At 44.1% G+C, this 12,026-nt stretch overlaps 1 protein-coding gene across 1 annotated transcript; it reads right to left on the bottom strand.

The window, feature by feature from the left end:
• Positions 1–603: 603 nt before the first annotated feature.
• On the bottom strand, positions 604–11,490 carry LOC310798477 (inter-alpha-trypsin inhibitor heavy chain H3-like). Its single transcript, XM_083661017.1, has 21 exons — positions 11,369–11,490; positions 10,881–10,910; positions 10,566–10,589; positions 9,366–9,520; positions 8,391–8,495; positions 7,157–7,319; positions 6,938–7,048; positions 6,687–6,815; positions 6,425–6,541; positions 6,035–6,203; positions 5,740–5,865; positions 5,432–5,613; positions 4,992–5,177; positions 4,750–4,889; positions 4,368–4,528; positions 3,466–3,579; positions 3,163–3,276; positions 2,405–2,606; positions 1,891–2,063; positions 1,145–1,256; positions 604–1,010 (listed from the first exon to the last, which is right to left on the bottom strand). Exons 1-21 carry the CDS (start codon positions 11,480–11,482, stop codon positions 872–874), a joined length of 2,766 nt encoding a protein of 921 aa, XP_083517143.1. The 5' UTR covers positions 11,483–11,490; the 3' UTR covers positions 604–871.
• Positions 11,491–12,026: the final 536 nt, after the last annotated feature.

Genomic DNA, 12,026 nt, shown 5'->3' on the forward strand with positions numbered 1-12,026 from the left:
TGTGCCCGTGCATGCGCGTGTATGTGTGTGTGTGCGTGCACTCTGGTAGATTGGTGTGTATCATTGTCCAGAAATGATCCAACACACTGGTTATATAATGTTCTACATTTTGTTGCTGAAACCACACACACTACTTCACCACCAGCAGCAGCAGTGCTGCTCTACCAGTCTGGACGTGTCCATTCAGCTTTTGTTTGTGTGTGTTTTCCTGCATATACCATGGCTCGTCATCAGGAGGTGTGGCCCACCAGATTCCACAGAACTGTAACTACTATCGGTGATGACAATTCCAGTAATAAATCTGCCATGCCCCCTTTTGGGCCAATCAATGTCAAATTCATTAATTTGTTAATTAATTGATTACTTATCTAATTAATAATCAGTTCTTCCTTGGGCCAGCTTTCATGCAAGTTCAAATCATGCCCAGCTTTTTGAGATATCCTGCTAACAGACAGACGGTGGTGGTAACAAAGAGTTATTTGGTAATATGCCTTCTTAATGTGGATCGTATGACTATGAAGTAACTGCGAGGCAATTTCTCATCACCAAGGTCAATAAAGATGCAAAGAGGTGTTAATGTGGAAGGCACATTTATTTGGTATCACCTGACACCTGTCATTCCCCGTACAGATTCCTATACGGCTCAATGGAATGCTTTAAATTAAACCTATTTCACTTTGGTACAAGATGGTGTATTCACAGTGTGCAGCAAAGTAGCTACAGGCAGAGTTCTACAATACAATTAAATATCAAAATTATAAAAACTGCAATTTACAAAAACTAATACATTCATTGAATAAATGTGATCCGAATGTGATGCCAAATCGAATGATGAATTGAGATATTGATGACGTTGTCTGCTAGCTTATTGTCAGGCAGTCTTAAAGAGGCCTGACACAATGTAGTCTGAGGCACTCCCATCGATGAGGCCAGTTCCATTACTGTGCACAAACCAGCAGGGAACATTGTCTCCATTCTTCACGTCCTTCCTGAAGTCCCTCTGCCATCCTCTGTGGACCAAGAGAGAGAGAAACACACACACACCCACTAACATTAACGCTGTGCATTGAAAACGACACAATCAGAGTTCACTTAGTAGACACTTAGGCCTAGTCATTGATATGAGGAGTCTAGTGAGGCCTACCTGGTCACGTTGAGCTCCTGTCCTTTAAAGTACATGGTGGCGTCTGGTTTCTCGGGGACTTCTGTGGGGCGAAGGGCTCCCACCTCAAACTCAACTCCGTGGTAGAACTGACCTGGAGGGAGGTCCACCATGGTAAATGAACATAATCTCAACTGAGAATTGTTCTGTGTGGGGGCCCTTCATTTTATTTTCATTCTTTTTTAAACAATTTAAAATAAAATAAAAAACACATTGTAATGTCTACTATGGGAATAGCGAACTAAAATGTTTATTACATTATCAAAGATGTTTAATGAAGATGTTTGGTCGGTTACATTTAAAGTTTACAAATCCATCCTTTTTCTTACAGGTGGTTTCAGACTAACTCCAGTCAACACGGTACAATACTTCTTGATTGGCTCACCTTATGAACAATGACTAAAATGCTTCCAATCATTCAACTTTGCATTTACCTCATTAGAGGAGCTGGTTTGTCAGCCAATCAGGGTCTAGTGTTGTCACTGTTCTGCCTGACTTTGTCAGTTTGACTAATTCAATACAACTTGAACTTTAAGTTTGTTGTTCTGTGGGCTATGTTTCTGGAGTTATGGGGCACTATGGAGTGACACATTATGATACATGGCACTATGGAGTGACACATTATGATACATCAACACATAGTATACATCTAATTAAGGCATATTACTTGGCTTGATCGACAACTAAACCTTCCACTCTAGTTGCCCCCCAAGTGTGTCGTGTTGTACCTAGCAGGCCGTGAACAGAAGGGGAGAGGAGGTGGCTGTCCAGCGTGTAGAAACCCAGGTAGTCTTGATGGTACGGGTGCTTCTCCCACACTTTATGCAGCAGGATCACAAACTTGACTGAATCTCGTAGAGTGACCATCAGGCTGCGATCCTTGGTCAACAGAAGATCAATCCTGGAGGAGGGAGAGAGAGGAGGCAGAGGAGAGAGGAGGCAGAGGAGAGAGGAGGCAGAGGAGAGAGGAGGGAGAGAGGAGGCAGAGGAGAGAGGAGGCAGAGGAGAGAGGGGCGACGCAAGGCGGTGGGAAGAAGAAGAGGAGAAAGGCAGGAAGAAGAGGGGAGGGAAAAGAGAGATGGAGCGACTGGTGTTCAGAGCAAAGAGGAAACCAGGGACACATCCTGAACTTAGCGTATCTTAGCTTTTATCTTAGCTTAGCTTAGCTTAGATATCACATTGATGTTGCTCTTGTATCTCCCTCTGTCACTGAGAGCTGACCATCTCAAAGGCAGCACTCACTTAGGTCCCTTGAGGCCAGCAGCATCGGACCACAGCAGCTTGACCCGTGTGCCGTCCTGGGACACAGTGATGTCCTGAGTCGTCACCTCCAGTCTCACCCCCAGCTTCTGGTGGACGATTCCAAAACGGCCAAAGTAGGTGTTGATTTTACCATCGGGGGGGATTTGCTTATCTCCGATGGTCTGGCCATTGACCAAAATGCCTGAGGAAGCGACATGGAATTCAGTTCACTCTTAAGCTGATTAACTCTAGGGTATGATCTATTCCAGTGTCTCACAGAAGAGCTATTTTACCAGGCTTTAAATTCACCAGAACCAACACTTTATTAGATAGTATTTAAATCTTGGTGTACAAAAGTGTAATTAAGACACATTAAGAAAAAGAACATGAGAAAACTATTTGGAACTTGAAGGGCCACTTTGCTGATTTACAACCAGCTTTCTGTCTAATTGTATTTGGTAGTATATATGCAAATTAACTATGTTTAACTTCTCTCCATCTTGCCTTGTCCGAGAGTTCCCTGTTCATTCACAGAACTTCCTGGTCCACATGATGTCATTTGGAGCAGTTTTCACTATTACTATTACTGTCACTATCACTATCACTACTATCATTATTGGTCTCTCTACCTTCATTCGCAGTACTTCCTGGTGTCATTTGGTGCAGGAAGTACAGCACATGAGCAGGAAGCTCTTTAAGGGCTCTTTACAAAAAGGGAAGAAACTCATAACTGATGATAATCATGAGCCAGGGCTGACCTGAGACGGGGTCTCGGACCAGGTTGAAAATGGTTCCTGGGTTGTCGTTGATGTTGAAGCACAGCGCGTCCTCTCTGTCTGGAAGCTCGATCATGAAATGGGGATCTCCATCCACTGCACAGACATCGTCCGAGTCAAAAGACAACTCATGATACTCAAACAGACGGCATCATGATCACGTGGAAGAGCTTATGTGTCACTTTTTCAGTATTAACCCCACCAACCAAGTTATAAAATAAGACTGTGCATGCATTAATAAGTTAAATAACACACTATGTCAAAAACGGATGAGGGGAGACTTACCAAAATATGTGGGAGCAGAGGCAGCGTAGGAATAGTGTGAAGTGGATATTTGGGGGGGTGCATACTGATAGCTTGTCTGTTTGGGCGTTAACCTATCAGCCTGTTGCCTTTGCTCTGTCCAAAAAGAAGAAGGAAAAAACATGTTGGACAACATTGTACAATATAAAGTAGAATATCAGTATCTGCTGGTATCATTCAGTGCATGCGGAAACTATATATAGCACTAGGTGGGCAGGTTTTTCCCAGCCTGACATGTATAGCTGCAACAATTAATCGATTAATCGATTATTCGATCGACAGAAGATTAATCGACAACTATTTTGATAATCGATTAATCGTTTTGAGTACAATTTTAAGAGGAAAGGTCCAAATTCTCTGATTCCAGCTTCTTAAATGTGAATATTTTCTGGTTTCTTTACTCCTGTATGACCGTAAACTGATACTATCTTTGAGTTGGGGACAAAACAAGACATTTGAGGGCGTCATCTTGGGCTTTGGGAAACACTGATCGTCATTTGCCACCATTTTCTGACATTTTATAGACCAAACAACTAATCGATTAATCGAGAAAATAACCGACAGATTAATCGATTATGAAAATAATCGTTAGTTGCAGCCCTAGTGACATGACAACACCTCGTTGTAATGAGGTGTTGTATCATGTTGGGGAAAGCCGGCCCAGTCAACTCAGTATTAATAGCCCATTTCTAAACATGCAGTGAACTCCTGAATATATCCAGACATCACTCAGACTCGCTCAGTATGTTTTAGACCATCGATATAGACACAATTGTCCATTGTGAGCGCGCTCCCGTGAACACGGACCTTACCCACACAAGCCCCCAACTACTATGTCCGAATAACTCTTTCCAACCCTCTCTGTCCTCCCCCTCCACCCGTACCTTCGGTCAGCTTGTCAGCGATGAGGGGGCCGCTTGGTCCGTCCTCAGTCTCAGGCTTGGTGACCACCATGGAGGTGAGCGGGGTGACGAAGCTGTACTGAAGGGACATTTCCAGGGCCATCGCAGTGGCATTGGCTTTCTCGTCTGGATCGCCGATCTTACTGATAGAAGAATAAAATACATATGAGGTGGCAGCTGTGGCATTCGAAAAACTGACCAGCTCATCACGCATGATTTCTTTACACATTTTATCACAGGCTCTCAGATGAGATAGGGCAAAAAGTATTATCAAAGAATGTTTATCCTCAGAAAGATCTGCATCAGACCTGTGGGGTTCATCTCAAAGCTCTACCACAGCTAGATTGAAAGTGCTCAAACAGACCTCTTCTCCATCAGCTGTTGGATGGTGAGGTAGGCCCACAGACGCTCTGTGAAGTCCCCAAAGATGTAGCCCACGTCTGGGTAGATCACGTCCCATTCCACAGTGCTGGCCTGGCCCTGCACCAGGAAGTCCTCGCCATACTACAGAGAAGATGAGAGGAGAAGAAATGTTCTCATCCGTCCACCTCAACATGTCTATCACATGCACACACCACGTAAATGGCTGTGGTTTCCCTCTCTCACCCCCTTGCCAAACACTTCCACCAGGAAGTTGTCCATGTCGTTGTCGCTCAGCCGACCGGCCACCACGATCTCTGTGCCGTTGAACAACTGGTCGAAGTGGTTGGTGGTCAAGAAGTCCACTGCGTTGTCAGGGTAACGGAGGTCCACCTCTGTGAGCAGAGGACTGGCCACTTCCTCATAGAAACCCTGCAATAAATACATAGACATAAGTTACCGTAATATTTACATAGGGAACGTGCCGTAGATGGGTTAACGTAATCGATCAAAGATGTCAAAAAATGTAAGACATCTTGGCTCTTGTGTTTTTACAGCAAGCAGATAAACAAATCTATAGGCTCACAAATGTTGGATCTCTAGTGATTTTGACCAGGAGCGGGAGGCAGCAATGGAGACTACCTGACTAGGCAATCCTGTTATAATAACCCCCTGCATCACTCCACCTGGAGCTGAATGGTGGCATCGGAGCCCTCGTAGATTCTGCGGGCCACTCCCTTGTTTTGTTTGGCCATCACATCCAGGAAGGAGTAATCTACATCGTTCCCAAAGCCCAGACAGAACAGAGACATTTTCCCGCCAACAGCACGCTTTACATTCTCCTGGATCGTTGGGAGAGAGCTTTCACCTGCACAGACACACAGTACACACAAATAAAAATGCATGGATGAAAGGACACACACACACGCGCGCGTGCGCACACACACACACACACACACACACACGCACAATAATTTCCAGTTAGCATGCTCACCACTATTGGGCATTCCATCAGTCAGTAAAATAATCATATCCACGCTCCTCTCTGGGAGGCGATTGTTCTTCCTGTCGTTGACCAGCATGTCCACAGCTCTCAATACAGCACCATTGATATCGGTTCCTGGAAGGGGAACAACACACAACATGTCATTGACACATATTGTAATTCGTATATACTGTATGATGTTGAATTTCTACCGCCTTTGCACCATCTTGGCTTTCAATAGTCATTCAAATAGTAATTTAAATTATATTTGACATTTGGCTAAATGCAGGTGTTTGACGCTCACCTCCATTGTCCGTTATTGTTCTGACGTATCTCATGCCTTCGGCCACGTTTTCCTTCGTTGCCTTGTTAAGGCTCTTCTTCCAGGGGTTAATCTCATGATCAAACTTGATGATACCAAAGTAGTCCTCCTCGTGGAGCTCTGGGAGGATGGCCAGCATTGCTTCTCTGGTCTACAAAGGGGTAAACAAGGTCAGAGGTCAAAGTGTGCACATAAGCAAAAATTGAGTACTGACGTAATGTACACTCACAAAAGTCTACCTGAAAGAAATGTTTGGTCTCACTGGAACTCACCACAACGGATACAGATCAAAAAATGTGCTGTGTGTGCATCATGTTTCACATCAATGAGCCAGAACCACATTCATTTTGAGACTCTGTGTCATTTCCTCACCTGTCGCATCTTTGCTCCGTACATTGAGCCACTCCTGTCAATGACAAACACCACATTCTTTGGGACTCTGGGTAAGTCAGGAGGAGCGAAGAAGTGCACAAAGTATCCGTTCACAATCTGAAGGAGAGAGATTTGCATAACGCATCATTTGTCATATAAATGTGAAAGAAATGACAAAAGACATCGTTTAAGATTAGGTTCATGCAGTCGATATCGAGGTGAGAGCTGATATTGAGCTACTTGTTGGTGGTTGATATCTGACCTGAATGTCCCCTAGGCTCTTCGCCCGGTTCACGTCGTACTTGATGATGAAATCTCCGTCGAGCAGTGTGCCATCACATCCTGGACACTTCCTCTGCTGGTCCAGTGTCGGTGAGAAGGAGATGTGTGCCTGACAAAGAGATCGCACGACATTCAGTTTTGCAGTAAGTTACTCATCAAATATTTAACTGTTTCTGGTTGGGCTCTTAATTTAATTAAATATTATGGTGGAGATGGAGCCAGGAGTCAAACCTTTGTTTCTGTGACGGTTTTCTCCACCAGAGGGAGCAGATCATTAGATAGGAAGGCTGCAAAGGCATCAACAAATGCAATGCCCTGGTGCTCGTAGATATCTGCCTCAATCTGCACACACACACACACACACACACAAGAGAGAGAGAGAGGGGGAGAAAGAATGTGTTAGACCCTGGAAATCACAGAAAAAGGATGTGAATAGGAACATGGCATCACCTGAAAGTTCTGGACCAGCTGTTTGGGTTTAACCCGAGTCAGAATCTCATACACGCCGAATTTCCTCTGAAGGAGTTCCTCATAGGTCAGAGTGAAAGTCACGTTGCTATTGGCTGCAATGTTGACAGACACAGAGAACTTCTCCATCTTTCTTCCCGACGCCCTGTAACATACAGACACCAATGACAGCAATAATTATAATTATACTCGGAAATTAACTAGAAATTAGGAAAATAATCATCTTTACATCCAGGGCCGCGGGAAGTACGGGTGCTGCAGCACCTGCAGCACCCCCTAGTGGCGAGATGATTTTTTCCCCCCAATTTTTTTTTCTTTTACTAATGTAATTAAAAATATTTTGCAGTGCACTATGTTCCTTTCTTGTTTGGGAATGTTTCGGGAAATGATTCCATTATTGATATACTGAAAATGTAGCCTATTTAAATAGAATTATCAACAATAACAATCAAGGAAGTTACATGCTTGTAGGCTAGAGAAGAAGAAGCTCGCATGCGCGCAACATGTTGTGTTGAACCAACCAACAACCAATACGAATTGTTAAATCTGGCAATAAAGAAATGTGAACTTGACATGATATTTTAATAGCCTACTCAAAAATGCACCTCCCACAAAGAGAGGAGTCAATGTTTCTTGATATAATCATTGCCATTCACATCAGAATAATTAGTCTAGTCATTAAGTTTGCTGATAATATTTCTATCATGTTAAGTCAGTGTCATGTTAACTGGTGTATTCAGAGCAAATAGGGAGATATAGAGCATTATCATCATGCTATATATCTCCCTCTTTGCCCTGAATGAGTGAGAAAATGAGAAAATACTGAATAATTACATCACAACAGTATCCTAATGTTAATTTAAAATGAGATATTCCTCTAAATATGGCAATTAAAAAAAAAAAAAACGTCAAATTTCTTGCGGGCCCCACCGAGAGTCCCTTCCTCCCAGCACCCCCTGCTTAAAATGACTTCCAGCGGCCCTGTTTACATCTGTACAATATGACAAACTGTCTGAGATGAATTGCTTTGGGTTTGTGTTAGTTAAAAATGTTGTATAATTTATTGTGTTGAAGCCATGTTGAGATACTAACCGGTCACCACTGTAGATACTAACCATCCCCTCATTGGCAATTTTCATTAGTGACTTCAAATCAAGTTGGTATCATCAGTGAACAGGGAAGGAAATGGGTATTCTCACTGCCCAGCCTGACTTACTTGACTAGGCCAGCAGTCTGTCCTGTGGAAACAGCCTTCGCATACTCCTTCTTGGCTTTCTCTTTCTCCTTCACCACCCCAACATAGATCTGACTCTCAATCAGCCTGGGAGGGGAAAGAACAGTTAACATAGACCTGACTCTCAATCAGCCTGGGAGGGGAAAGCATTAGTCACAAAAAGCATTGACTGTAATTTTACTAGTTGTTTATATTATGAATATTAGTTCTAATTTAATAGATACTAATGACTAATTAGCTATTCTGCCATCAAAAAGTCACACAAATGTGGCTCTAGTACTTGTGTAGGCTAGTCATTTATTATTGTCAATGTTCTGTTCTAAAATTACAATAGTAGTAAAATGGTGATTAGCAACTACAAAATAAGCAGTAGTGGTTTTTTAGTGACTAGTGCATTTTTAGGGAACTAGAAATCTTGCACATTACGCGCGCTCGATCACCTGGGTTCGCCCGCTCCACGGGCTCCCTAGCTCGGCCGCTGCGGGGTCTCGCACACACACACACACACACACACACACACACACGACCTTCCGGTCACAAGCTCGCTTCTCTAACCGTTGGGCCACCACTTGTCCCAAAACGTGACCAACAACGTGGGACAAAAATCGCAGACAGACAGACAGACAGACAGGCAGACAGACAGACAGAACCCACTGACTCCCTTTTATATAAGAGAAGAAGAATGACAAAATGCCCTGACCACCAGACGGAGCATTGACGAGAGTCAACTTGTCATCCAACACAAGCACAACGATCTGCTTTGCAGCCTCATTGTGAAGAACCGGAGAGAAATACTGCTGCATCCGCAGCCGCGTTATGGCTGTCTGCGTTATGGCTGTCTGCGTTATGGCTGTCTGCGTTATGGCTGTCTGCGTTATGGCTGTCTGCGGATGCAGCAGTATTTCTCTCTCTACAGGAAGAGACACAGGAAGCGGAAATAGCTGGAGACAGACTAACATGCTGAAGTTGGTGATGAAGGCGGTCTTGGGCAGCTCCACTTCAAAGAAGATCTCCTGGGAGGAGTTGCCCTTGTTCAGAGCGCTGGAGGTCATGACTGTGTGAGCAAAGCGAGATGCCACGGTGCAGTCCACTGTGACGCTGTACACCTCCACCTGAGGCAAGAGAGACGAGAGGGAGAGATGGATGAGGAGCAGATGGAGAGATAGCCTCAGAATTCGACTACTCATTTGTTTCACTCAATCATAGTCTCACACAAGGAGGCTGTGTTTTCACTGCGGGCTCCGTTCGCAAAGGCCGTACTAACTTTTTCATAGATGTAGCAATCACATTAAAACAAATATATTTGTTCATTTATTGGCACCAATCATAGCAACACTCTCTGGCCTGTTGTAGCTATAGTTGTGGGCTAGTTGTAGCCTCTCAATGTGAGAATCAGCCTGCTTCTCATGCTGAGTCTCAGACAAGGACCCTAATATTCCACTGTAGGCTCCATTCAATAGGGCCCTACTTTTTCACAATAAAACAGCACTTGTCTTAAATGCAAGGTTGTTGTCCGCCCGAGCCGGGCTGTTCGTGTTCTTAAATATTCCGTAGTTTCCATATACGAGCCGTTTTTGTCCAGAGCCTTGTGTCTTTTCAATTGAAAATGGCCGTTGTTGTTCTTCCGCTTCCCAGTGGGGAAACAGCGCCATCTCTGCTGCTGTGGCTACGGGTGGAAACCTGTGATTATACATCCGGAAGAACAGAAATGACAGGCACGACAAAGACGGCTTGGAATTCGAAACGACACAATATTTAAGAACACGAATAGCCCGGATCAACGGACAACAACGTTTTGACAAGTACAGTTTTATTTTGGTTGCTATATGTATGAAAAAGTAGGGCCTTGTTGAATGGAGCCTACAGTGGAATATTAGGGTCCTTGTCTGTGACTCAGCATGAGCAGCAGGCTGACTCTCGCGTTGAGGCTACCACTGGGTACAGCCCAGAGAGCGTTGCCATGATTGGTGCCAATGAAAATTATTCCAGCTTCGTTCACACAAACTAAACATTAGTCATTGATTCCAATTCTGCCGTGATGTGGTGTGACAGTTTGGGCGAGTCGAGCCGGCTGCTGGGATGATGTTCTAAGCAGGGATAGTGTGGATAGTCATCACCATCATCCTCATCCTCATCCAAACAGTTTTTTCCCCTTACCATTGTGTCAGCTGTACTTCTTTTCTGTAAGAAAAAACAACAAGAAATTAGCTATAGTGTTTAGATTTGGAATCCGCTAGTGTTTAGATTTGGATAAAAGCACAATAACGATGGGATTTCTATTAACTAGAAGTAAGTATTCCTGATAAATCAAAATGTTAGACGGTGTAAAGATGGCAGGTTGTGCTGGCAAAGCTGCTTTATGGGTGCTGTATAAATGGGTGATCTGTCGAGTGGAAATTGTATAAGCACTTCACAGTAAAGTCATGACAGCATAGAAATCACAGATTTTGTGTCTGTAAATAGTCAAGTCACCTGGCGCGATGTGGCGGCACCTTGTGTCTCCTGGAGGACACACACACACAGCAGGGTCGACCGACGTGACGTCGCCAAGATATTAGAAAATAAATTAATTCGACAGAAATGATCAAGACATGAGAATGAATCTAAAAAACAACAACAACAACAACAACACTGTCATAACATGAACTAGCTTCTAAGAAGAAGAATAAATACACGACTTAATCCCACCTGAATATTCACCTTCTCTCTGACACTCAGACTCACAGGAGAAAGAGACATTAATGTGTATGAGAAACAGAACATCGGGAGATAGTAGCAAAGTTGCTGTCAGTGGAATAGCCTCCAGTACAGATGGGAACATCCAGGATAAAAAGTAGACGAGTGGCTGCATTAAAAAATGAACTAAAACTACAAAAAAATGTACGTGGACTGGGTAAAGATGGTACTTATGTGATATGCAAATTGAGAGCAGAATAGAAAAGGTGTCCCAGTGACATTACCTGTACAGTAGCATGGTCGCGGGAGATGACCAGAGCGCCCTCAGCCAGGCTGGGGAGCCAGAGGCAGACGCAGCCCCACAGCAGCAGCAGCCAAACGCCCCGTACTCCAGACATGACCAAACGTCCACTGAACACTGACTGACTTCACTGCTGAGAGAAAACAGTCAGTGTGCCTGCCTGCCTGCCCAGGAGGAGGGACAGAACCAGTGTGTGTGTGTCCTGGAGGATTGACCAACAGGCCTGACCTCAGTAGCCTCCGTGCAGGAGGCCCTGAAGTGGAACTGGACGGCTGCTGGTGCCTTTAAACCTAAAAAAAAAATACTTTTTAAGTGTGTGAACAGCTGTTTGCATAACCATAGGCTACCCAAACCTGACCTACGACACAGCGACTACATCACTTAAACCTAAGCTAACTGATCTTTGAAGTTTGGCTAATCTTCACATTGATTCAAGCAGAAAATAATCTTGTGTCATACATACGCAGAAATGCAGTTTCTCGTGCAGTTCATACGCAACTTCGCCTCGTCCACTTACAATATAAATCGAACATGCATAATAACTTCATGTGGAAGTTATGGGGCTTTAGGTTTAGGGTTATGGGTTAAAGGTTAGGTTAAGGGCAGGCAGTGGTAGCCAACACGGTGCCCCCTGGTCGCCC

This window comes from Poromitra crassiceps, assembly GCF_964638095.1.
Source record: "Poromitra crassiceps genome assembly, chromosome: 25".
Classification (NCBI taxonomy): Eukaryota; Metazoa; Chordata; class Actinopteri; order Beryciformes; family Melamphaidae; genus Poromitra; species Poromitra crassiceps.